Genomic DNA, 27,376 nt, shown 5'->3' with positions numbered 1-27,376 from the left:
ATTAATTAATTAATTAATTAATTAATTAATTAATTAATTAATTAATTTTTGGTGGCTGGAGAGACAGCCATGGGTGCTAGGAACTGAACTCTTATATTTATGGTTGTGAGCCTATCCTTTAACGGCTGAGCCATCTCTCAGGCCCTAGACCTTCTTTCACTTGCTTCTTTATCTGTTTTCCAGCACTATCTCTATATTTGACTTTTATCTGGAACTTCAAGCTATTATTTATGTTTTGCACAGTTACTGATTATAGATATGCAACTTTCCATTTCATTATATTCAACTAAAACTTCTTGCAGAAAATTCTGTTTAATACAAAACACCCTAAATCTCTATACTTTGAACATGGATTGGTTGGTTTTGTTGTTGTATACTTTTAATTCCTTCAAAGTTTAACTCATGTAGTTAGTCACTTCTGACACTGTAAAAATTTTGAAGAATTATCACATGTGGACATGCAAAAGATAGGATATGACACTTGAAAACAAAATACCAAATAAAACATCCACAAATGAATCAGTTGTGAGCATGATGGTACCACCTGTAATTCCAGCCCACAGAAGACTGAAGAAAGACTAACTTGAGTTTGGAGACAAGCTTAAGTATAAGAAGAGAGCAATTCAAGCGAATATCCTCAGTTTTGAGGGAAAGGGGAAATTCCACATTCTCTTTTGAGGCTTGGTGGGAAGTTCAAAACACTTGTGCTGCCACTGGCAACTCAAAAGGCATCTAATTTACTCTTGGACCCACATGGATTTTTAATTTAATTGATAAAGATATTGACTTCATTTCTTGATACAGTCATAGTTATGTGTGTGTGCTCCTGATACAGTCATGGTCACCTAATTAACACTCCGAGGATTTTAGGACAAAGGGCTCACGACTTAAATGCAGTATAGCTCCTTGTTTCACAAGTGATCCCCGTGGTTGGCTCATCCTCCGGGAGTTTTGTGAATGTGTTCTAGTATTTGGTTAGACCAGGCATGTTAGAGTCATGCCATGCATTGGATATAAAGCCATATTATAGTCCAGACAAAACAAAGCATTCCACTTGGCACCATTTATTCACATGACAAATTCACTTTTCAAAATACTCAAGTCAAACATTATGAAATGTTTTAGAACTTGAGGAAACAGATATTTAAACATTCTATTTATCATTTTTAACATGAAAGGGATATTTTAAAATTTTATTTATTTATTTATTTATTTATTTATTTATTTATTTAGTTATTACAATTTATTCACTTTGTATTCCTGTTGTAGCCCTCTCCCTTGTCTCCTCCCAGCCCCACCCCTCTCCCTCTCTCCTCCATACCCTTTCCCTAGTCCCCTGATAGGGGAGAACCTCCTCCCTTTCTATCTGACCCTGTCTTATCAGGTCTCATCAGGAGTGGCTGCATCATGTCCTCTGTGGCCTGGCAAGGCTGCATCCCCCAGAGGAAGGTGATCAAAGACACTGAATTCATGTCAGAGACAGCCCCTGTACCCCATTATTAGGGAATCCACTTGGGAACTGAGCAGCCAATGGGCTTCCTTTGAACAGGAGGTCTAGATCCTCTTCATGCATAGTCCTTGGTTGGATTATTGGTCTCTGCAGGTCTCTCTGGGCCCTGTTTGGCTCTGTTCTCCTTGTGGAGTTCCTGTAGTCTCCAGGTCTTTCTATCTCCCTCTTCTTCCATAAGGAGTCAAGCACTCTGCCCATAGTTTGGCTATGAGTCTCAGTATCTGCTCCCATACCCTGCTGGTTAGAGTCTTTCAGAGTCCTCTGTGGAATACTCCAGCCCTGTTCCTTGTCTTCTCCTTCTTCTGATGTCTATCTTGTTTGCCATTCTGAATGAGGATTAACCATCTTCCCTGGAGTCTTCCCTGTTTAGAGTCTTTAGGTGTACAGATTTTAGTATGTTTCTCCTATATTATATGTATAATATCCACTTTTAAGTGAGTACATATCATATGTGTCTTTCTGCTTCTGGGTTACCTCACTCAAGATGATCTATTCTAGCTCCCACCATTTGGGTTGCAAATTTCATGATTTCCTTATTTTTAATTGCTGAGTAGTATTCCATTGTGTAAATGTACCACAATTTCTGTATCCATTCCTTTGATGAGGGGCATCTAGGTTGTTTCCAGATTTTGACTATTACAAATAAAGCTGCCTTGAACACAGTTCAGCAGATATTCTTATTGAATAGTGGGGCATCTTTGGGGTACATGCCTAGGAGTGATATAGCTGGATCTTGAGGAAGCAATATTCCTAATTTTCTGAGAAAGTGCCAGATTGATTTCCAAAGTGATTGTGCAAGGTTACTTTCCCACCGGCAATGGAGGATGGTTCCCCTTTCTCCATGTCCTCTCCAGCATGCATCACCCCTTGAGTTTTTGACCTTAGCCATTCTGATGGGTATGAAGTGAAATCTCAGGGTCGTTTTTATTTGCATTTCCCAAATGACTAAGGATGTTGAGCATTTCTTTAAGTGTTTCTCTGCCATTCTATATTTCTCTGTTGAGAATTCTCTATTTAGCTATGTGTTCCTTTTTTTTTTTTATTGAATTGCTTGGATTGTTAGTGTTTAAATTCTTCAACTCCTTATATATTCTGGATATTAGCCCTCTATCAGATATAGGGTTGATGAATATCTTTTCTTAGTCCGTAGACTGTTGTTTTGTTCTGACAACAGTGTCCTTTGCCTTACAGAAGCGTTTCAGTTTCATGAGGTCCCATTTATTGATTGTTGGTCTTAGAGCCTGTGCTGTTGGTGTTCTGTTCAGGAAGTTGTCTCTGTGTCAATGAGGTCAAGGCTCTTCTTACATTTTCTTCTTATGGATTTATTGTGTCTGGTTTTATGTTGAGGTCTTTGATCCACTTGGGCTTTAGTTTTGTGCAGGGTGATATATATGGACTTATTTGCTTTTTTCTACAAGTAGACATCCAGTTACACCAGCACCATTTGTTGAAGATGCTGTCTTTTTTACATTGTATGGTTTTGGCTTCATTGTTAAAAATGAAGTTTCCATAGGTGTGTGGATGATTTCCATAGGTGTGTGTTTTTATTCAATTTTATTGATCTACCAGTTTGTGTATATGATAGTACCATGCCGTTTTTATTACTGTTGCTCTAGAGTGCAGCTTGAGATCTGGGATGGATATATCTCCAGAAGATTTTTTATTGTTCAGGATTGTTTTAGCTATTCTGGGTGTTTTGTTTGTCTATATGAAATTTAGAATTGATCTTTCAATGTCTGGAAAGAAGTGGGAAACAGTAAGATCTGGAGAGGACAGGAACTCCACAAGGAGAGCAACAGAACCAAAAAATCTGATCACAGGGGTCTTTCCTGAGACTGATATTCCAACCAAGGACTATGCATGGAGATAACCTAAGACTCCTGCACAGATGTAGCCCATGGCAGTTCAGTATCCAAGTGGGTTCCATTGTAATAGGAACAGGGACTGTCTCTGACAAGAACTGATTGGCCTGCTCTTTAATTACCTCTCCCTGAGGGAGAAGCAGCATAACCAGGCCACAGAAGAAGACAATTCAGCCACTCATTCCTGATGAGACCTAATTGACTAGGATCAGAAGGAAGGAAAAGAAGTGCTCCCCTATCAGTGGACTTGGGGAGGGGCATGCATGCAGAGGGTGGAGGAAGAGAGGGATTGGGACTGCAGGAGGCAGAGAACCACAGGGGGGATACAAAGTGAATAAAGTGTAATTAATAAAGAAAAAAATAAAATTAATCATAAAAGATCTATTGGTATTTTGACAGGAATTGCATTGAATCTGTAGATTCCTTTTGGTAGGATGGCCGTTTTGTATGTTAATCCTACTGATCTATGAGCATAGATCTTTTCATCTTCTGATATCTTCTTCAGTTTCTTTCTTCAGAGACTTTTAGTTCTTTTCATACAGGTCTTTCACTTGCTTGGTTAGAGTCACCCCAAGGTTCTTTATGTTATTTGTGGCTATTGTGAAGGGTGTTGTTTCCCTAATTTCTTTTTCAGTCTGTTTGTCTTTTGTATACAGGGGGGCTACTGATTTTTTTTTTTTTTTTTAGTTAATTTCGTATCCAGCCACTTTGCTAAAGGTGTTTATCAGCTGAAGGAATTCTCTGGTTGAATTTTTAGGGTCACTCATGTATAATATCTTATCTGCAAATAGTGATACTTTGACTTCTTCCTTTCTGATTTGTATCCCTTTGATCTCCTTTAGTTGTCTTATTCATCTAGCTAGGACTTCAAGTACTATGTTGAAGAGATAAGGAGAGAATGGGAAGCCTTGCTTTGTTCCTGATTTCATTGGGATTTATTTATGTTTCTCTCCATTTAGTTTGATGTTTGCTATAGGCTTTCTGTATATTACTTTTATTATGTGTAGGTATGTGCCTTGTTTCTCTGATCTCTCCAAAACTTTAAACATGTATGGGTGTTGAATTTAGTCAAATGCTTTTTCTGCCTCTAAGAAAATGATCATGTCTTTTTTTTATGAAAGGTATATTTTAATTAAGATAATAAAAAGGAAAACAGCACAGAAAACTTATCAAGTACACAAGTATAAGAAAACTGTAATGATGGATGCTTCTTCACAGCTATTTATTTTCTAGAAAAATGTATAAAAATGAATTGAATGTTTGCGGTTTTGCAAATAATCTGTGTGTTTTTCTCACAGAAAATCCTACTCACACAAGAACAAAGGTCTATGCTTATTTTGTATTTTGGAGCCTGGTATGCTGGTATACATCTATAAACTAGACACTTAGGAGAAGGATGCAGGGGGTGATAGATTCAAGGCCAGCCTGGGATGCACAGATAGACCCTGTGTCAAACACAAAACAACATTACTTCAGGAAGAAAAGCAGCAGCCACAATGTTGGGACAAATCATATTGTAAGAAGAGGGGATAGTATTAAGAGTTGATAATTTTCACTACATCTATTGTGACTGCCTTTTTCTAGGCTTTTTACATATAGTCAGCCATTCAATTTCAGAAAACTTATTTAAAGTAAGATATTATCAACCCATTTTCATAAATAGGAAATAGACACTCGGGGATAGACATTTATCAAGTTGCATATGACAGATATAAAGCTGTATCTCATTCAAGCTCCAAATGTTGATCTGAAGATAGAGACTTTCAAGGTGCTCAAGTCGAAATGGTTTTTAAGTTATATAGGGTGACACTCTTTTTGGAAGGCATAAAATTATAATGACAAAAAAAACCAAAATAAATGTTCACATTTAAACAACATATATAACCATTTTCAATACGTGCAACTAGAAAAGAATGTTTTGAGCCATACCTGACACACAGTAAGCACTGAGAGATCTTGTCTCTATTAAATTTTCTTGTCTTCTATTAAATTTTCTGTTTTGGAGTGAGGTTACCTAGAGATTCAAGCATGGAAATCATTTGTCATGAAGGAAAAGTGTACTAAAGTGGATTTTAGAGTATTAATGTGCTTAATATAGCTCTCAAAATGCACAAAAGGTGAAATCGCGTATTTACTTTACTGCATTCGGCTATTATTTTCAAATGTTGAGAATTACGTAACATTATCTTGTGATTGTTCATATCATTACAAAATATCATTAGAACCTGCTTATACATCCTAATGTATAAGGTATATTTAAGGCACATATTAGGCATTATCTCTAACCTAAAGTAGATTACAAAGCTAATAGAGTAGTTAAGTATAACATTAGAATATAATGAAATTCCACACAAATGATTCAAAGAAAATGAATGAGGTGAGTAGAGAGAGACTACTTATGATTTAAATGATCAGAGAACTGATTTATGGGGGAAACATTTAAAAATCATCTTTAACATAGTATTTTGACAAATACTAATTAAATAATCTTTTCTAGGTAAATATAACAAAAGAATAGTCACAGGAAGAATGCAGAAACATCTGTAGGAACAAATATAAGAATTAAGTAAACAAGCAAGTCTTGAAGTAGGTAATTATTTTATAATGCTCATAAGATATTTGGGGCAAAAAAAATTCAAGAGTTTGAAGTGTTATTATAAATTTCTAATAATTTTTTCAAAATCCGTCAGAACTTGTAGCACCTCTCCATGGGGAAACTCTGAAAGTGAACAAGTGTTGGAGTTTTCTGTTCATGTCTTGGGATGAGACAGGCTCCTCTGTGCTTCCTACATGGACTGAAAGCATCTTGCCCCGGCCTTTCAGGTGCCACCATGACAGTTATGCATCATGGCTGGGTACACAATATGTGGCTGGAATATTTTATATGTCTTGTCCTATTTTCCATGTGGAAAATGGAGTAGAAGAGAAAAAAACAGAAAAATGATTTTTTTTTTTGTAGTTTTCAGAAGATGACAGTTTGATGAGTGATTTCAGAGGTTGGGCAGAAGCATGGGTGAATAACAGAAAATAACTATATAAGCAGCTGCTACGAGTTATGAAAATTATTTAAAAAGTTAGAAAAGCCAAGAACCAATTGCTGGGGTCACAGTGATTTACCCATCTTCTGTGTGTAGTGAAACTCATTATTAGACAGTTTTATGTATATATTCATATATATATATTCCATAAGTGTGTGAGATTGTGTGAATTTTAGCGGGTTTTACCCTCATTGAGTTGTCTCAATTTTCTTCCACTGAAAACTTTCACTCTCCAGAAAGTCCTTCTGCTACTTCATGATGTTTTGTGTTTATGACCCAAAAACTTTAATTAGGCTTGTTTTACAGGAGTGTGGGTAGAACCTATTCATATGAATAGATATATTTAAGTATGTGTTCATATGCTATATATGTATATACATATATGCATATACATATGTGCATATATAGCATATTAACACAGTTTCATATATATACACATGTCTGTATATATATTTATGAATATATTTTTGTATATACAGACATACATATGTATATATTCATGTATAGCATATGAATACATATTTAAATATTTTTATTTGAAATACACTTGCAATTTCTGGCAAAATTATTTATATATGTTATGTTTTCAGAGTGGCTACAGATAAGTCAACTTATTCTAAACCCTAAATGTGGAATATAATTTGTTAGGTTTATTTTTGCTGGAAATTAACTAAAAAAAAAAAAAAAATCAGTAACCCTCTTGTATAACAAAGACAAAAGGGCCAGGACAAGAAAGAAATTAGAGAAACAACACCTTTCACAATAGTCACTAATAACATAAAATACCTTGGTGTGACTGTAGCCAAGCAAGTAAAAGCCCTGTTCAAAAAACCTTCAAGTCTCTGAAGAAATTGAAGAAGATATCAGAAAATGGAAACATTTTCCATGCTTGTGGATCAGTAGGATTAACATAGTGAAAATGGCCATCCTGCAAAAGCAATCTACGGATTCAATCAATTCCCATCAAAACACCAACACAATTTTTAAAATTATTATTATTAGTTACATTGTATTAACTCTGTATCCCAGCTGGATCCTGCTCCCTCATTCCCTCCCAATCCCACCCTCCCTCACCTCATCTCCTCCCTGCCCCTTTCCAAGTCCACTGATTGAAGAGGACCTCCTCCCCTTTCATCTGACCTTGGTTTATCATGTATCTTCAGGACTGGCTGCAAAGTCCTCCCCTGTGGCCTAGCAGAGCTGCTCCTCCTTTGGGGGGTGGGGAGGTCAAAGAGCCCACCATTGAGTTCATGTCAGAAGTAGTCCCTGTTCCCCTTACTAGGGAAAACTACTTGGTTACTGAGAAACCACGGACTACATCCAAGTAGAGGTTCTGGGTTATATACATACATGGTCCTTGGTTGGAGATATAGTCTCATAGAAGACACCTGTGACCAGCTATATTTGGTCCTTGTGGAGCTCCTGTCCTCTCCAGGTCATATTAACTCCCCCTTCTTTCATATGATTCCCTGCACTCTGCTGAAGGTTTGGTTATGAGTCTCAGTATCTGCTTTGATACACTGTTAGGTAATCTTTCAGAGTCCCTCTGTGGTAGGCTCCTGTCCTGTTACTTGTTTTCCCCTACATCCACTGTCCAATTTGTTTTTCTAAGTGAGGATTGATTACAATTCTTTACAGACCTTGAAAGAACAATTCTCAATTTCATATGGAAAAACAAAAAACCCAGAATTTCCAAAATGATCCTGTACAACAACAGATCGTCTGGAGGTATCTCCATTCCTGACCTCAAGCTATAATACAGAGCAATAGTAATAAAAACTTCATGGTATTGACATAGAAACAGAACGGTGGATCAATAGACTGAAATAGAAGATGCAGAAAAAATTTCACACACCTACAGATACTTGATTTTTGACAAAGAAGCTAAGACCATTCAATGGAAAAAAGACAGCATCTTCAACAAATGGTGCTGGTCTAACTGGATGTCTACATGCAGAAAATTGCAAATAGATCCATGTTTATCACCTGGCACAAAACTAAAATCCAAGTGGATCAAAGACCTCAACATACAACTGGACACACTAAACTGGTTAGAAGAAAAAGTGGTAAAGAGCCTAGAACTCATTGCCACAGGAGACAACTTCCTGAACAGAACACGAATAGCACAGGCTCTAAGATCAACAATCAATAAATGGGACCTCATGAATCTGAAAAGCTTCTATAAAGCAAAGCACACTTTCATCAGAACAAAATGACAGTCTACAGACTAAGAAAAGTTCTTCACCAATCCTATATCTGACAGAGGGCTGATATCCAGGATATATAAAGAATTCAAGAAGTTAAAAAGCAACAAATCAAGTAATCTAATTAAAAATTGAGGTATTGACCGAAACAGAGAATTCTCTGTAGAGAAATGTAGAATGCCAGAGAAACACTTAAAGAAATGCTCAACATCTTTAGCTATCAGGGAAATGCAAATCAATATGACCCTGAGATTTCACCTTACACTCATCAGAATGGCTAAGATCAAAAACTCAAGTGACAACACATGCAGGAGAAGGATATGGAGAAAGGGGAACCCTCCTCCATTGCTGGTAGGAATGTAAACTTGTACAACCACTTTGGAAATCAATCTGGCGCTTTCTCAGACAATTAGGAATAGCACTAACTCAATATCCAGCTAAACCATTGCTAGGCATATATCCAAAATATGCTCAAGTATACAACAAGGACATTTGCTCAACCATGTTCATAGCAGCTTTATTCCTAATAGTCAGAACCTGGAAATAACCTAGATGTCCCTTAACGGAGGAATGGATACAGAAATTTTAGGACATTTACACAATGGAATACTACTCAGGATTAAAAACAAGGAAATCATGAAATTTGCAGGCAAATGGTGGGATCTAGAAAATATCATCCTAAGTGAGGTATCCCAGAAGCAGAAAGACACACACGGTATATACTCACTTATAAGTGGATACTAGACCTATACTATAGGATAAACATACTAAAATTCGTCATAAAGAATCTAACCAAGAAGGAGTTCCCTGGGTAAGATCATCAACCCTCACTCAGAAAGACAAGTTAGACATTGGAAGAAGGAAAAACAGGAAACAGGAAGCAGGAGAGGAATGTACCAGAGGGACTCTGAAAAACTACCCAGCAGTGTATCAAAGCAGATGTTGAGACTTAACCAAACTTTGGGCAGAGTGTAGGGAATCCTATGAAAGAAGGTGGAGATACTGGGATCTGGAGAAGACAGGATCTCTACAAGAAGAGCAACAGAACCAAGATATCTGGACCCAGGGTTCTTTTCTGAGGCTGATACTCCAACCAAGGACCATTCATGGAGATAACCTAGAACCTCTGCTCAGATGTAGCCCATGACAGCTCAGTGTCCAAGCGGGTTCCCTAGTAAGGGAAACAGAGACTGTCTCTGACATGAACTCAGTGGCTAGCTCTTTGACCTCCCCCCCCCGAGGGGGGAGCAGCCTTGCCAGTCCACAGAGGAGGACAATGCAGCCTGTACTGATGAGAACTGAAAGACTAGGGTCAGATGGAAGGGGGGGAGGATGTCCCTTATCAATGGGCTTGGAGAGGGGAATGGGAGAAGATAAGGAATAAAGGGTGGGACTGGGAGGGAGGAAGGGAGGGGGCAACAGCTGGGATACAAAATAAATAAATTGTAATTAATATATAAAAAGTAAAAATTTAATAAAAAATAAAATATAAATAAAAATTGAAACTTGAACTGTACTGTTTTTTTTCTTACTTATAAATTTCTACAAGACAGGTTTATATTTAAGACCAATTCCTTCTATTTATTATTTATTAACTTTAAATGTCTCCACTTAGCCAGTCTTCAGGAATAAAATTCTTTCCCACTATTCTTATTTCCTTTTCATATAATTTATTGTACTTTTTATATGTACCGATGTAGATATCCATATTTTCTGGTTGCCTTTGTCTATTTTTTTGTCCATATTTTCCAACATTATACCCTCTTTCTCCATTTCTTGAGCTTTATAAATTGTCCTCAAAACAGTAACTTGATTTTATGTGAACTGTATATTTTGCTCCAATTTTTCCAGTATTTTTTTACATGACATTACTTTTTAACTTTCTAAACCTTATTTCTTATAATCTTCTTTTTCTACTTGGCTTTTTATATTTTCATTTCCTCAAAATTTGTTAAAAAATGTTCATTAAAATTTTATATAGATGATTTCAAATTAATTATTTTAATAATGTATAATTTGAAAATGCCAGCCCATGATATTTGTGTTCCAAATACAGATATGTGTATGTTTCTGTATACATCTATGTTCAGATGCAGTTTTTTAAACAAATGGCTTTCTTTATGTTTTATGACCTGTTTCTCAATCACATGCTCATTTTACTGTCTGCTTTGTATTCTTCAGTGTTTATTAACTTTTCATGTGAAGTATTCAGTTCTCACCTACCCCTTTCTTCCTTTGTCACTGACACTCCCAACATAGGTCTCTGTTACATTTTCGTGGTCATATAATTTCTCTGTGTATGCATGTTTTTTTTTTTCAGTTCTCCCAAGTATATTTTAGTCAATTTTGATGACCTGAAAATTAGCATTTTCCCTGTAGATAATAACCATGAGTTTAAAAAGTTATTTGTTTCCTTGCTGAATGTTTTTTTCATATGAAGTAATTAATGCCAAACTTTGCCAGAGGTAGCTGGTTCACAAGGTTAATGTCCTTTGAGAAAGTCTCCACCATAACTGGGTACTAGAATTCCTCATTTGAGAGCACAGTTGCATCTTCTTTTTGGCCATTGGGGAAAATCTTAGGAGTCTTCTTTCCTGTTTCTTGTAAAATCACAACCACCAATATTTTTTTGGGACTAAACAGTGGAAGCTGTTTTTGTTTTGTTGTTTTGTTTTGAGGATGTGAAAATACAAACATGCCTCTAATTATCCTTGTCATGTTATTATTTTATTTAACAGTCAGTTGCCAAGATCTAGGCTAGAAATACTTTTACTTTAGGATGAGTAGGTACTACATTAGGTTCTGAATATTAGGCTTCAAATAGAACACAGTGTCCAAACGTTTTGGTGAGGAGAGGAAGCACAGGGTTGAAAAGTGTTCTGAATCATTTAAGATCTGTTCGCTTGGATACTGAGCTACCATGGGCTAGTAAGGGGAACAGGGACTATTTCTGACATGAACTCAATGGCTGGCTCTTTGGCACTACCCCCCTCCCCCCCCTCCCGCTGAGGAAGGAGCAGCCTTGCTAGGCCAAAGAAGAGAACATTGCAACCAGTCCTGAAGAGACCTGATAAGCTAGGGTCAGATGGAAGGGGAGGAAGACCTCCCCTATCTGTGGTCTTGGATGAGGGAGGGAGGGTGGGATTGGGAGGGAATGAGGGAGCAGGCTACAGCTTGGATACAAAGTTAATGAACTGTAACTAATATTAAAAAAATAATAAAAAGAGGAAAAAAAAGATTTATTCACTCCCAGGGTTTTGGAATCTTAACAAGATAACTCTTAATATTTGCATGTGTTTATCCATTGTCTGGACTTCTCAACAAAATCATTAACCTAACATTTCATACACTTTTACTTCACCCACTCTTCTGTTTTTTGCCTAAATATTCTCTGCTTCTGTCTCTTAGATGCTTCTATGTAAATCTTAAAACTCTTTGATTCTTCCTTACCTATCACTTTCCTCCTTACTTATTGCCTTCTTCTTTGACTCTAATTTTCAGTAAGCTACTTCAGGGTTATCTTCTAATTTTAGTATTCAATTGCTTTTCTGAAATTATTAATAATACTGTTTAAAATAGAATTTATTATACACTAAAATAATAATCAATCCAAGTATAATTGCTGTATTATTAACCATAATGGTATTAACTTGTAAGTGCTTTAATGCTCCCTGAATATTTTTTATGAAAGCAACGTTTTATTGTTTAATACATGTACTTTAAGGCATCTCTGTGGCCAAGAACAAGGAAAACAGAACTCTGAAGAAAACTGACTTCTGCGATTTGTTTTCTGATCACTGAATGAACAAACACAAATGTGCATGTGCCCACGACATGTATCAACAACATGCACATGCATTCCCATGTGTAAGCACATGGACACACACACACACACACACACACACACACACACACACACACACCCAAACACACACTGTAAAAAGAAAGATATCTTTGAAGCCATGTCTAAAGAGATATCTAAAGATATCTCTAAAATCTTACATGGCTTCTTCTCTGCAGTGTGTCTAATTTCTCCACGTTCCTCCTATTTGCTTAATGTCTGTTTGCATCAATAAAACTCTTCCAATGCAAGAGGATCCTTGAACTCCCATTAGAGAAAAATAAAGGCTCATTTAAAACTCTTGATCTTCAAATATTTTTGTTTCTGCTGTTTCATTGGGAGAAAGCAGTTATCAAATTTTCACATACCCAAATTTTAATTATCAAATCTGCTGGATGATAATGCTCCAGGCTGATAGCATTAGTACTCTGGTTCCAACTGTGCCAGGCATCCAACAACCCTTTAGTTTATTTTAGGAACAGTACCAGTTAGAACTGTTTTCAATAAAACATGCCTAGTGGATCATATAAACCTCTCTGTTGGCCTTCCTAAAAGGATATAGTTACACTTCTCCTAAGCAAATGATCCTTTCACTGTAGAGATTGTGAGGGGGAGGGGAATCACAAGGCTGTTGTGATTCCCAACTAGGAAACTGGGAAATACTTATATTTTTAATCTGCATGGGTGTCTTGTGTTAACTCCTCACCACTATAACAGAGACATGATGTTGTTATAAAAAAAAATTGAAAATCTCAATCATTAGATTTTATCAATGAAGCCTCAGGAGCCGGATGCTGGGGAGAAAGCCTGCTAGCTCAGAGAGGCAGAGAAAGCACCCACCTGACCTTCCTACTTCAGTCCCAGAAGGAGAAATCCATTTCAACTGCTTGTCTGCTCTGTCTCTTGACCTATAGTTGACTTTATTAAGCTCTTGGGTTAAAGGTGTGTGCCAGGGCTGAGCCACAGCACAACAAGAAACAGGTTTTTCAGTTCAAAATCTTATGGTTTGCATTGTGATCCAATATCCTGCAGCAGCATGAGACACTCAACTTACAGAGGAAAAAGGAGTTTTGCCCATGATGAAATGAATCCAATGCTTCTAGCTAAAAAAGGGGCTCCATGTGACAATGACAGAATATGCATACAAGAGCAAAATAGTTAACCTTCAAGGCTAGGACACGAGAAAGACAAATTCACAGTCTATATGGAAGGCAGAAGCCTCAGTGACAGACATTTTCTAATAGACCTCATTTCTAAATTTTCCACACTTTCCCAAAGAAACCATGTTAGGAACTAAAGTTTTACCATGTTTAGCTTTGGAGACTCTTGAAATCCAAATAATAGCATGTCACATGTGAAAAACGGAAACAAAACCTGAGAAAACTCACAATGTACATATCATAAGATATATTGATCTCTTTTCCAGCTTACCCTTTGCTTTCTAGCACCAGTGAAATGAGACCTCTGCTAAGACTTCCTTCACCTACCTATGCTCTTATGTTAAAACTGTGTGCCTGCCTCTGTTTCCTGCCCCCTCTATTTCCTACTCCGTACGTGTTTAATGTTGCCAGTTTTCATGAGCTTTTATCTGTCTGCTGTACGTCCTTTACTGCCTTGGGAACAATGCTGAGAGGCCAGTGAACACTACTGACTGTGAAGCTTGTGCACGGTCTACTCGTCTTCATGAAATGTCAGGGTGATGTAAATAAGGTTATGTGCAGCCTTGTCCTCATTAAACCGCTTGGGAAGAAGTGCGTGACTCAGGATTGTTACAGCTCTAGGTGCTCGGTCTTAGAGTATGTCTGGCTCATAGTAGGCCCTCAGTAAGTGTTATCTATCGTTATACTCTCGTTGTCGTTAAGCCTTGCACATTTTGTGGTACAAAGACGTGTGCTACTGGATATGTGCATTCCAAACCCACCTGTACATCTTTTTTTATTTATTAAGTTATGTTTTAAGTGGGTGTGTGGGTGTGTGTATGTGTGTGTGTGGGGGGGGGGGTGTATTGTGCGCATGAGTGCAGGTTCCTGAGGCATTGGCTCCCCTGGAATTGGAGCTATAGATGGAATCTCCATCATGTGGGAATTGAAGCCTCTGTTCTGAACCTGTGTCCCCTGCAAGAGCAGCAAGTGCTTCTAACTACCAAACTACCAGACCTTACACGTGTATCTTAATATTCCAAGAGCATCATTTCACAAAAGCTTCTATAGCCGAGCTATATGTCTACATATCCTTTAACTCGTATGAGCTAAGACTGCAAAGCAAAGTGTTTTAATTAGCAAATTATTTAATATGTTTTTAAAATAAACACAGAACATTTTGCACTGAACTATATTAGTACATGCAGGAGTTGAAAAATTTATAATATAGCATGTCGGAAAAAGTAAGAAATATACATAATTCAATAGAACATTCTGAAAGTTTAGAGAATTTTTACCAGTGTGTTTTAGTCCTGAGCAGACTTGCACTTCCTGACCTTTATTTCCAATTAGCAATGAAAGACCCATTTAACTGAACTTAGTTCCCATAAAACACTGACACCATGTGTTCAGTGCAATTATTCATGTATGGCATTTAAATTGTATTTTAATATTTGCAGAGGAATTTTAATCCAGCAACATGGCTAGTCTGGCAAGGGATCATATCCAAAGACCTAGGTCTATAAAATTCAGCTGGAATACAGATTCCCTTACTACTCACCTTTAATCTTTCTGGCTGGATACACATTTTAATGCCTCTGGCTGGAATGCACGCATTCAGTCCTGTAATGATGTCTATTTGATGGGTAGACAAAGTGATGAACCAGAGAAAGATTTGATGGAATGAGTCAGAGATGGAGTATGCCCAGGTCTCTCGAGAACACCCGAAAGGGAAGTTACTCCAGAGCAGTGCAGAGAGAGTAGAGTGGAGTCCAGTGCAGTATGATAAGATATAAATGTTTTAAAAGGAGAAAAGAAACATTCTAGCTACCAAGCAGATGCCGTAAAGAACGTATCTCTTGCTCAAAGCCAGAAGACTCAAAACATCAAAACAAAACAAAAACAGGTATAGCTGTATCGTTACAGGCCACGGCACTACACTGTTTACTCATTAGTGTAGGCATTTCTCAAGCATGAGCGTGTACTGAACCTACATTAGCTCAAATACAGTGAAATTGGCGTCTTGCCACTAGATTAATTTACTCACCACTTGACATAAACACTCAGTATAACAATAGTATAAAGCCAATGAGTTACACAAGTTGTCTGAAATGGAGATTAATGAAACAGAGGGGAAGGTCTACTTGTGTGGAGTAGATGGGAGAAAATTTCACTGGAAAACTAAATTTTGTCTCACGAATAAAATCAAAGTTTGCTTTTGAAATACTTTGTAAAATTTGACTACCTATTAGTAAAACTGACCACTCCTTCTTCCCTAACATTATGAATCCACTTGGTTTCTCGTTTTTCAGATTGGATTTTTCTTCCTTAATTTCCATCAGACCAAACCTTTCCTCTTCTCCACTGACCTTCCTGAATCCGCTATGTTCTAACTGTGTTCAGGGATCTAGATCTACTTGGAATGTCTTCTCTCTTTGTTTTCTGCCATTTCCAGGGGTGAAAATTTTATTATAATTATGGATTGCCCTGATTGCCTTTCTCATGACTGAACTTTTGGAATTTTATCTCTAGACAATTTTCAGTCCTAAATTCATGAACCATTTTTTTTTTTTTTTTGCTTTCCAAGCTCAATTATTCTTCTATATTCCTTTTCACTGAAGACCACCACTGTTCTTTCATTACACTTTTATATTCGTTCAACAAATATTTACTGATGTAGAATGCCCTGGTAGATAATTGGCCCATGGTGTCCTGAGGAAAATGCAATTTAAATGAATGTTTACTCAGGTGTGTCCTATAATTATTGAGCAAAACCCATTTAGAATAAGAGGTCTTTTAAAAAGAAGGACTTAGTGTCCCTTCCCAGACCTAGTGAATCATCATCTCTAGCAAGGAAGAATGTGTACTTTAAGTAAATCCTTTAAATGATTCCCAGGTTATAACCTATAATTTTAAAAAACACTCTACTTTATATAAATCAAAACCAACCAAATAAGTACATAATTACGTGCCATTAAAATGGAAAATGTTATGAGTGCTAAGGTAGTTTGGCACATAATGGCTGTCCATTACTTTGGTGTAGCACAGGACCAAGCTTACATATGGTTGGTGATGGACCAAATGTAGGATGTGGTAGGAAGAGACTTACTATGACTAAGTTACAGATCAGAAGTCTAAATCATTTTCGTTTCTTTCTTGCCCACAACCTCTGTTAATTTTGGTTGTATTTAATGCATTTCAAAGCTACACTACTGTTTTTATTACTATGATGATGTGAAATGCAGCTCTTATTCCAAAGGGAAAACTGACTTAAATCTGAACCAAATAGGGTGACCATTCTACTCAATGTTTGCAGAGGTCTCACTTACGCTTTTGTGTGTAAATATCCATTAGTTTTAATATTACCAAAAAAATTAATTAACCATGCATGCATGAATTTATTTTAAAATTCTCTTTTCTATTCTACTCTTTTATGTTTACACCAGTGTCATATCTCTTTGGCAATAAAATTTTAAATCATTGTTAGTGGGCTAAGGAGATGTCTCAGTGTTCAAGAGCACTTTGGCCCTTCCGGAGCGTGCAGATTCTGTTTCCAGTGCCCCTGTGGCAGCTTGCAGCTTTTCATTAGCTCCAGGCACAGAGGAGCCAATGGCCTCTGTTTGCACGAGGCATGCGCATGGCACACATAGACACATGCAGGTAAAATGCATAAAGATAAGTATGTTTTAAAAAAATCAGTGTGTCCAGCTTCTGGCTATTACAAATAAAGCTGCTGCGAACATGGCTGAGTAAATGTCCTTGTTGCCTACTTGAGCATATTTTTGATCTATGCCTCGGAGGGGTTTAGCTGGATCTTGAGGAAGCGCTACTCCTAATTGTTTGAGAAAGCACCAGAATGATTTCTAAAGTGGTGGTACAAGTTTACATTCCCACCAGCAATGGAGGAGGGTTCCCCTCTCTCCACATCCTCTCCAGCATGTGTTGTCACTTGAGTTTTTCATCTTGGCCATTCTGATGGGTGTAAGGTGAGACATCAGGATTATTTTTATTTGCATTTCCCTGACAGCTAAAGATGTTGAGCATTTCTTTAAGTGTTTCTCTGCTTTTCTATATTCCTCTACTGAAAATTCTCTGTTTAGCTCTGGACCCCATTTTTTAATTGGTTTACTTGATTTGTTGCTGTTTAACTTCTTGAGTTCTTTATATATTCTGGATATTAGCCCTCTGTAAGATATAAGGTTGGTGAAGATCCTTTCCCAATCTGTATACTGTCATTTTGTTACAATCCAGATGTCCTTCAGTTGAGGAATGGATACAGAATTTGTGTTACATTTACACAATGGAATACTACTCTGCAATCATGGAATTTGCATGCACATTGTGGGAACTAGAAAAGATCATCGTGAGTAAGGTATCCCAGAAGCAGAAAGACACACATGGTATATACTCACTTATAAGTGGATATTAGACATACAATATAGGATAATCATATAAAATCTGTACACCTAAAGAAACTAATAAAGAAGAAGGACCCTGGGTAAGAGAATCAATACTCACTCAGAAAGGCAAATGGGATGGACATCAGAAGAGGGAGAAAACAGGGAACAGGCCTAGAGCCTACCACAAAGGGACTCTGCAAGACTCTACTAAGCAAGGTATCAAAGGAGATGCTGAGAGTCATTGCCAAACTTTGGGCAGAGTGCAGGGAATCTTATGAAAGAAAGGGACAATAAAAAGACTTGGAGGGGACAGGTTCTCCCCAAGGAGAACAACAGAACCAAAAATCTGGGCACAGGGATCTTTTCTGAGACTCATACTCCAATCAAGGATCATTCATGGAATAACCTAGAACCCCTGCACAGATGTAGCCCATGGAAGCTCAGTGTCCAAGTGGGTTTCCCTAGTAATGGGAACAGGGACTGTCTCTGACATGAACTCAATGTCTTCTCTTTCATCACCACCCTTAGGGGGAACAGCCTTACCAGTTCACAAAGGAAGACAATGCAGCTAGTCCTGATGAGACCTGATAGACTAGGATCAGATGGAAGGCAAGGAGGACCTCCAGTATCAGTGGACTAGGGGAAGGACATGAGAGGAGATGAGGGAGGAAGGGGATGAAAGAGGTGCTACAGTTGGGATATAAAGTATATAAACTCTAATTAATAAAAACATAAATTAATTAAAAATGTTCAACAACAACAACAAAAAATTAGTGTGAGTGCCAACTTTAATTTTCATTTTCAAAATTATTTTGTCTTTTCTAGGTCCCTTAATATAAAATTTTGGATCTACTGGTCAATTTCTATAAAGGATCCACCTGAGATTTTTTACAGGCATTGCTTTTTTTTTTATTACTTTTTTTAATTTAAATTTTATTTTTATATTAATCACAGGTTGTTTACCTTGAATCCCAGCTGTAGGCCCCTCTCTCATTCCCTCCCAGTCCCACCATCCCTCCCTTATCTCCTCCTTGCCTCTTTCCAAGTCCATTGCTAGGGAGGTCCTCCTCCCCTTTCATCTGACCCTAGCTTATCAGGTATCTCCAGGATAGGCATTGCTTTTAATCTGTAGATAAATCTGAGGCATTTTCATTGTAATAGCAGTCAGTGTTATTGTCTACAGGCATGTAATTTCTTTTAATTTATTAAGCTTTATTTTGTTTTATTTGAAATAATAGTGTTTTATAGCTTTAGTGAATAAATTTTAAACTGCTTTATCTAAACATTTTAATTTTCTAAGCATTTCAACTTCAATGCTACAACAAATGGAATCATTCTCAGTTTTATCACGAATTGCCTGCCATTTAAGTGAGATTTGTTCATATTCTTCTAAACAAGAATGTGAATTCTATGTGTATGAGTGTTTGCCTGCATAGATGTCTGCACACCATATGTATGTCATGCCCACAGCGGCCAGAAGAGGGCATTAGAATCTCTGGAACAAAAGTTACATTTATTTGTGAACTGCTCTGTGGGTGCTGAGAACCAAACTCAGATCCTCTGCAAGAGCAGCCAGTGCTCTCAACTTCTGAGTCATGCCATCATATCCCCCTCTATGCTTTTTGTTTGTTTCTTTTGTTTTTATATTACATTTTAAAGATTAAATTTGAAATATTATATAAAACCACAATATTTTCTTCTAGTATCTTTTTCTGTTTCTTCTGAGATTTAAATTTTTTGTTGTAGCGTGCTTTTACCTCCTTAAGTTTATTCCTATGTATTTGGGGGGCTATCGTGCATGTGAGTATGTGCATGATCTTTATCAAAGCATGCTTGTTATTAGAACACGGGAAGGCTCATTTTTATATCCTGCCACTTTGCTGAACACGTTGATCATTTATAGATGTTTTCTGGTGGAATTATTAGGATCTCTTATATGTAATAGTATATCACTTATATCACCTGTAAATAATAATTTGACTTCTCTTCCTATTTGTATTTTTTTAAGTCCCTTCTCTTGTATTACTGATTTAGTAAGGGCTTATAAGCTCTAAATTGAAAAAAATAATGGGGATGGCAGATAACCCTTTTCTAATCTTGAATTTTTAAAAATCAATTAATTATTTAGTTAACTTATTCACTTTATATTCTTGTCTTAGCCCCATTTCTTCTCACCTCCCAGGCCTACTCTCCTTTTGTCTTCCCTCTCCCTTTCCCTATTCCTCATCAAAGGGCAGTCCTCCTTCCCATCCACCCCAGCTCTTCAAGTTGTATGAGGACCGAGCATGTCCTTTTCCCCTCTGGCCTGGCAAGGCACTCCCTCCAGGGGACAGTGATCAAAACCTGGCAAGAGAGTCCATGTCAAAGAGAACCCCTGCTTCTCTTACTAGGGGGCCTACAAGAGACCTGAGCTACCTATCACCTACACCTTTGTGGGGACCCGAAGTCCAGTCCTTGCAAGGTCCTTGGTGCTTCAGTCTCAGCAGGCTCCTTTTGACCCTGGTTAGTTGGCTCTGTTGGTCTTCTTGTGAAGCTCCTATCATCTCCATGTCTTTTTCTCCTTCCTTCCACTTTTCCACAAGACTCCCTATGCCTTCCACTGTTTGGCTGAGCATCTGTTTCTAGGCACTGCTGGGTAGAGCCTCTCAGAGGACAACTCTGCTTAACTCCTGTCTGCAAGCACAGCAGAGTATTGTTAATAGTTAATAAACAGCTCAGTCTCCAAGTGGGTTCCTTTGTAATGGGAACAGGGACAGTCTCTGACATGAACTCAGGGGATGGCTCTTTGATCACTTCCCCTGAATGAAGGAGCAGCCTTACCAGGCCACAGAGGAAGATAATGCAACCACTCCTTATAACACCTGATGGGCTAGGGTAAGATGGAAGATGAGGAGGACCTCCCCTATCAGTGGACTTGGAGAAGGGCATGAAAGGAAAAGAGGGAGAGAGGATGGGATTGGGAGGGAATGTGGGAGGCGGCTACAGCTGGAATGAAAAGTGAATACAATGTAATTAATATAAAAATTAAAACAGAAAGAAAAAAAAGTAGTTAATAGGATTGGTTCTCTCCCCTGGGGTGGGTCTTGGATTATGCCAGGCATTATTTGGGCCTTCCCTCCTTCTCAAGTCTCTGTGCAGTGTCTTTTCAGTTCTCCCTTATACATCCTCAGTGCTACTCACTTCATTGCTGCCTACCAGCTTTAAGATTACAAGCATTCAACAGTAAACAACATTTTTAACCCCTTTGTTCAACAAATGTCTTGTAGCATGTAAGTACTGTTACATCCCTGAGCAAGTGAGAAGTCAGAGATTAACTTCCTGTGTCATTTCCTTTCAAAATCAACATGGCGTCCTCTGAATTTCTCTATTTTAGAAAGACAGGAATCACTGTTGATATACCTTTTTGTCTTAGTACAGTATTTGAAAGGTTTTGACATTTTATATTTGTTTTAACTCTAAAATATCTCCCTACGGAACTTTTTTGCTTTATTTTGGTTTTATCCCTCTTATTTAATTTTTAAAGCTTTTATAGTTAAACTGTTTTGACCGGTAAATCTTTCTTTAATATAATAATGGTCAGCCATGAAGAGGTAAGTGGAAAGTAATGACACTCATCTAGCTGGTGATCCAAATGACTGATTGGACCCAATCATTTAACACTTTTATAAAGTCAATATCAGGGAAAGAAATGGGACTCTTATTATGGTAAACTGTATTTGTACTGTCAGCATTCAGTGATTTATTACAGACCTGTGGCTAGGATTAGGATATTATAAATGGGGGAAAATGGAAGGCTGATTAATTTTTTATGCCCACAGGTGGAAGACATGCAGTGGGCTCATAGAGAACGCACACACCCGGCGTCTGTCTGCAGCCTGCCCTGCAAGCCCGGAGAGAGGAAGAAAACCGTGAAGGGGGTCCCTTGCTGCTGGCACTGTGAACGCTGTGAGGGTTACAACTACCAGGTGGACGAACTGTCCTGTGAACTCTGCCCTTTGGATCAGAGACCAAACATCAACCGCACAGGCTGCCAGAGGATCCCCATTATCAAGTTGGAGTGGCATTCTCCCTGGGCTGTGGTACCCGTGTTCGTAGCAATATTGGGAATCATTGCCACCACCTTCGTGATTGTGACCTTTGTCCGCTATAATGACACGCCCATCGTGAGAGCTTCTGGGCGGGAACTTAGTTATGTGCTCCTGACGGGGATTTTTCTCTGTTACTCGATCACCTTCTTGATGATTGCAGCACCTGACACAATCATATGCTCCTTCCGACGTATCTTCCTGGGACTTGGCATGTGTTTCAGCTATGCAGCGCTTTTGACCAAAACAAACCGTATCCACCGAATATTTGAGCAGGGGAAGAAGTCCGTCACAGCGCCTAAGTTCATCAGCCCCGCCTCGCAGCTGGTGATCACCTTCAGCCTCATCTCTGTGCAGCTCCTTGGGGTGTTTGTATGGTTTGTGGTGGACCCCCCCCACACCATCATTGACTATGGAGAGCAGCGAACACTAGACCCCGAGAATGCCAGGGGAGTGCTCAAGTGTGACATTTCTGATCTGTCACTCATTTGTTCCCTGGGATACAGCATCCTGCTGATGGTCACATGCACTGTTTATGCCATTAAGACCAGAGGGGTCCCAGAGACGTTCAACGAGGCCAAACCTATCGGGTTTACCATGTATACCACCTGCATCATCTGGTTAGCTTTCATCCCCATCTTTTTTGGTACAGCCCAGTCAGCAGAAAAGGTAAGTGGCAGGAAGCACTTTGACAACTCTTTTCCTGGATTTATTTAAAGTTAACCTCTTAATCTATAGTTGTTTTTCTTACTTTTAGTTAGTTTATATTCCTTCAAAATACTTCGGTATATGATATTAGTGTGTGTGAGAGCGAGAGCGAGTGTAAGAGTGAGAGAGAGAGAGAGAGAGGTTGAGAGAGAGAGACAGAAGGTCACATTGTTTTGAGTATGTATGGTCTATGAATGATATTTTCCCGAGTAACACCATTGCATGCTCTTTGGCAAGGTTGAAGACTGAAAGACTTCATATCATTTTCTGGGTCTCTTTTCCCAGTCCTGTTATCTACAAAGTCACCATTCTTTTTCCAAATGTTAATTAAAAGACAGAGACAGAAAGGGCAGATGGGCTCACAGGGGTGAGCTGTCCCAGAGAGATCCTACTGCAAAGCAAATGACATCTTTTCTGTTTTATGGAAACTCAGGGAAAAGCCATTCTTTGACAGTTATGATTCCAATCATAGAAGCAGAACTTATAGTAACACAATCAAAACCAAAACACACTGAAATGTGTTAATACACTCCAAACTACTTATGACATCTCCCCAGACCCTGTTCTTGTCAAGTTTACATTTACAAATGATTATGATGGTTGATTATTAAGATAGAAGTGGACAATCATATAAAGGTGCTTACGTTTGTAGGTGAAGATCAGTTGACCCCTTTGGAGTGATTTCCTTTGTCATTACCTTCAGTCCACCTTTTCCTCATAAAACAGCAACGGTAAAGAAAGTCTTCATATGAGGTATGATATTTGTTGATCTAGATTCGTGAAGTTCTACACACAAGGAAGCAGAGAACTAAGGTTAACCCTGAGTTCCCAAATGCTGGAGGTGGGATGAAGATGGAGCAAGCTTGTAGCACACGAGAATATGGTAGATTTCTCTAGCAGTAGCTCTTCAGTCTTAACGTGTATGTAATAAAGATCTCTCAGATGACTTAAACTTCTGCCCGCCCTCGCTCATTAGAAAGACATCAACTAATTCATGGGGAATTATATTCCTGGGGCTATAAAGATCCAGGTGAGGTTCTGCATAACTGAACATGTCAACCAAATCAGATGGACAGTCTTCCACAAGGGGACAGTGAGCTTATTAGGATGATCATTCAGCCCTCAATGGCTCAATGTGGCATGCAGCTATGTTTGGAAGGGAAAAAGAGAATGTTAGAAAATTCTGGTGCCTAGCATGAATTTGCCATCGATTCATTCTTAATCCCTGGCACTATCCTGGTGGCCTGGCTTTGTGGGGGCCAGGGACCGTTGGTGTGGGACCAAGCATGAAGAGGGAAGTTAAAAGCAAGAGAGTCAGGGGCTTGACCCTTAGCAATGATAGGACATATTTCAGCATATAAGGATAGGAATGCATTAGAATTAAAACTATAGATCTAACTGTTGAAAGAATAGATGAGCTGGAAAATAACAGCCTTAAAATCCGATGTTTAATTTGACTTGTTGATTTAATGAAGGAAAAATGGTATATTTTCAGAGTTTGAAAATGTCCACAAATAACTACCAACAACAATGTAAGCAGTTGTTATGTTCAGTCAGTGTTGAAAGCTCCCCTTGCTTGCTGCGTTACCTGCAGAGGGCCATCACAACCATTTACTTTGCTTCTGGTAAGCAATAAGTGGCTGCTCCAGAGCATATTTTCCATCTAATCTAACTTATTATTTTTCCTCTTCTCTTACATTTTAAACAGTACAAGTGTTTTTTTTTTTTGTTTTTTTTTTTATATATACAATGACTTCTAATGGTGACAACGTTAAATACAATTGCAAATATATGTGGGGATATTTTTGGCCAGTTCGGTGCTTCCGTCTTAAATAAAGTCGTTACCTTGTATCATGGTACTGAATAACACCACAGTATTTCAGATTTGAGTTCTTGGTGGAGCTTTAAAGTTATTAAAGTATCTTCTCCCAGGGAGGAGGTCACAGAGTCTGCCATCATGGAGGAGCTACTGTCAGCCGACAGCTGCTGGGGAATGAGAGGTCATCCTTCTTTGGGGATGTGGCAATGACACAGGCTTCCTATGCGACACTGGGTAGCCCCAACATGTATTCACTTATGGGTAGCATTACCTGGACCTGGCGTTTTTGTTCGCTTGTTTTCAAAAAAGAAGAGGACACAAATTTGGGAGGGGCATTTATTAGGTGAGGAACCTGGGTAAAATTGGGAGGAGTTAAGACACCATTGAGATCATCTTTCATTGTACCCATACAGAAAGTTCCTAAAGGATAAGTTTTTAAAAATAAAATATTTTCTCCCAGAGTGGTAAGGTTACAGGTTTGTAGCTGTCTCCTAAAGAGCAGCAATTGAGATAAAGATTTGAAGGTAGAATGAACACAGAAGTATGCCAGGGAACTGAGCCTGCCTGCGTGGTACTGAGCCCATGACAGGTGTATATCTATTTGATAATCTGGAGTTATATTTACTTTTATGAGTATGGACATATCATTCCTTTAGGGACATGGCTAAATGTGGTTAGCCGATTTCTTTTTTCTTTCTTAGCTTTCTGGAATAAAAGTATGTTTTAAAAATAAATTGTAAAATGAATAAAAATATGCTAACTGGAATTTATTTTGTATTTATGATGTGATTAAATGTGAAACAGTCTGAAGAACTCAATAATAAGTAATAACTGTTGGGATTTTCAGAATGTTATAGAGATGTATCATTTAGTCCCTGGGTTGTAGAATTTAGACTGTCACTATAGCAAGAGCTATTGGATCATAAATAGTCTTTGCCACTGAGGTACTTTATGTAATAGAATTATATGCTATCCTAAAACTTACCTTAAAATTTACTGTCCGCATTTTTTTCAAAGTATCTTTTGTTATTCAAGATGATAAATAAAATGCTTGATAGTGTGTTCAACATTGTTAAAGCTATTGGCATGAATATTAAAAAATGAGCTAACTATTTCTATCTCTAAAATAAGTCTTTAAATAAGTTTATTGACTCGGCTGGAGAGAAGAGCTGATCAGTCCTCCATTTTCATTTATAATTCTCACCTAATTAGCCCAGGTTATCAACTTGAAGGATTTACAACAGCCAGGCAACACACACATTCATTAATTCAGCAGATCCTTATTGAATACTGTGTCTGGCATTGTGCTAATTATTGAACCCATGTCAGTCTGCCTCTCTGTGCATCCTTGTAAGGATCAGGTTGGCTCCCAGCCCATGCCTTCTTGATGCCTGCCACACCAGCAAGATGCCAGGCTCAAGGGCAGACAAGATGGTGAGGGGTCATGTTTGAGATGAGGAAGCAAATAACTATGCATCATATAACTATACATTAGTGACACAGAATCTGTAACCTGGGAAACAGCAGGAAACAATTTTCTCCCAGTGTCTACTTCAGGAACCATGCAGCTCTCTCTGAAATTACAAGAAGTAAGAAACAAAAGTAAAAATAGTTCGAATAATCTGTATAGGTGTTTCAGAAAATGTTTCCATATAACAAGTTCTTCTGTATACAAAGAACATTTAGTGCAGAACTATACAGACTGCTATGTGAAGAATGTACTGCATCCTTTTAGAACAAACACCATTTAACTTCTCCACCTGGTTTTCCTTTAGATTTGTAATTATGTAATTTGCTCACACTTCCCAATTCTGCTAAATATTGGACGAAATTTACTTTCCTTTTCTCATGGAGAAGTACTATAAAGGAAACACAGAATTATTGAAGCATTCCATAAATATAACCAAACTCACATAATTGTGATGAAAAGACAAAAAGTAAATCATTAACTTAATAGGCAGGAAAATAATCAATTGTTAGTGGTAGTTAGAGGCTGATAGGATGGCAGAAATCTCTTAAAGGTGCTTTGTCTTTCTTAATTGGGCTCATAAAATTCAAATAACCAGACAATGGTTATGATGCTGCCAGACTCTGAGGAGTGCAATGTTTCAGCTAGAATATTGGATGGAAAAACAAAACAAAAACCAAACAACAAAGCAATGTCAGGATGGACAAATATAAAGAAGCTGAATCTAAGTCAGGGTTTCTATTGCTGTGATGAAACACCATGACCAAAAGCAAGCTGGAGAGGAAAGGGTGTATTTGGCTTACATTTCCATAATACTATTCATCATCAGAGGAAGTCAAAACAGAAACTCAAATAGGGCAAGAGCCTAGATGCCTAGGCCAGGGAGAGCTGCTGCTTACAAGCTTGTTCCCCATGGCTTGCTCAGCCTGCTTCTTACAGAATCCAGGACCACCAGCCCAGGGATGGCCTCCCCCATCAATCGTTAATTAAGAAAACATCTTATAGGCCTGATCTTATGGATGCATTTTCTTCATTGAGGTTGCCTCCTCGCAGATGGCTCTAGCTTGTGTCAAATTGACATAAAACTAACCTGGGCAATAGACCTCTTGCCACTTTGACACACAAACAAATTACCCACAAGCCACAAACTTTCCTTTCTCATCTATTTCACAGATCTCACATTAAAACCATAAGTAACTTTAAAGGTCCCATAGTCTTTACAAAATGAAACAAAATAATTCAATCCCTTTAAAATATTCAGTCTCAGGATATGTTTTGATACCCTACTGGGTAGAGTCTTTC

At 38.0% G+C, this 27,376-nt stretch overlaps 1 protein-coding gene across 2 annotated transcripts in view; it reads left to right on the top strand.

Annotated features, from left to right (window-relative positions):
- The window catches only part of Grm8 (glutamate metabotropic receptor 8), an 858,268-nt gene that overhangs the window by 728,235 nt on the left and 102,657 nt on the right, over window positions 1-27,376 (top strand). For both annotated transcript variants that reach the window (XM_055608228.1, XM_055608229.1), the window contains exon 9: window positions 21,813-22,748. In XM_055608228.1, coding sequence (XP_055464203.1) covers window positions 21,813-22,748 — 936 coding nt within the window. The remainder of the gene's footprint in view (window positions 1-21,812; window positions 22,749-27,376) is intronic.

The sequence above is a fragment of the Psammomys obesus genome, unplaced genomic scaffold (assembly GCF_907164565.1).
Source record: "Psammomys obesus unplaced genomic scaffold, mPsaObe1.curated_primary_1811, whole genome shotgun sequence".
Taxonomy (NCBI): Eukaryota; Metazoa; Chordata; class Mammalia; order Rodentia; family Muridae; genus Psammomys; species Psammomys obesus.
The sequence above is the reverse complement of the archived record's forward strand: the minus strand, read 5'-3'. Positions and strand labels throughout refer to the sequence as shown.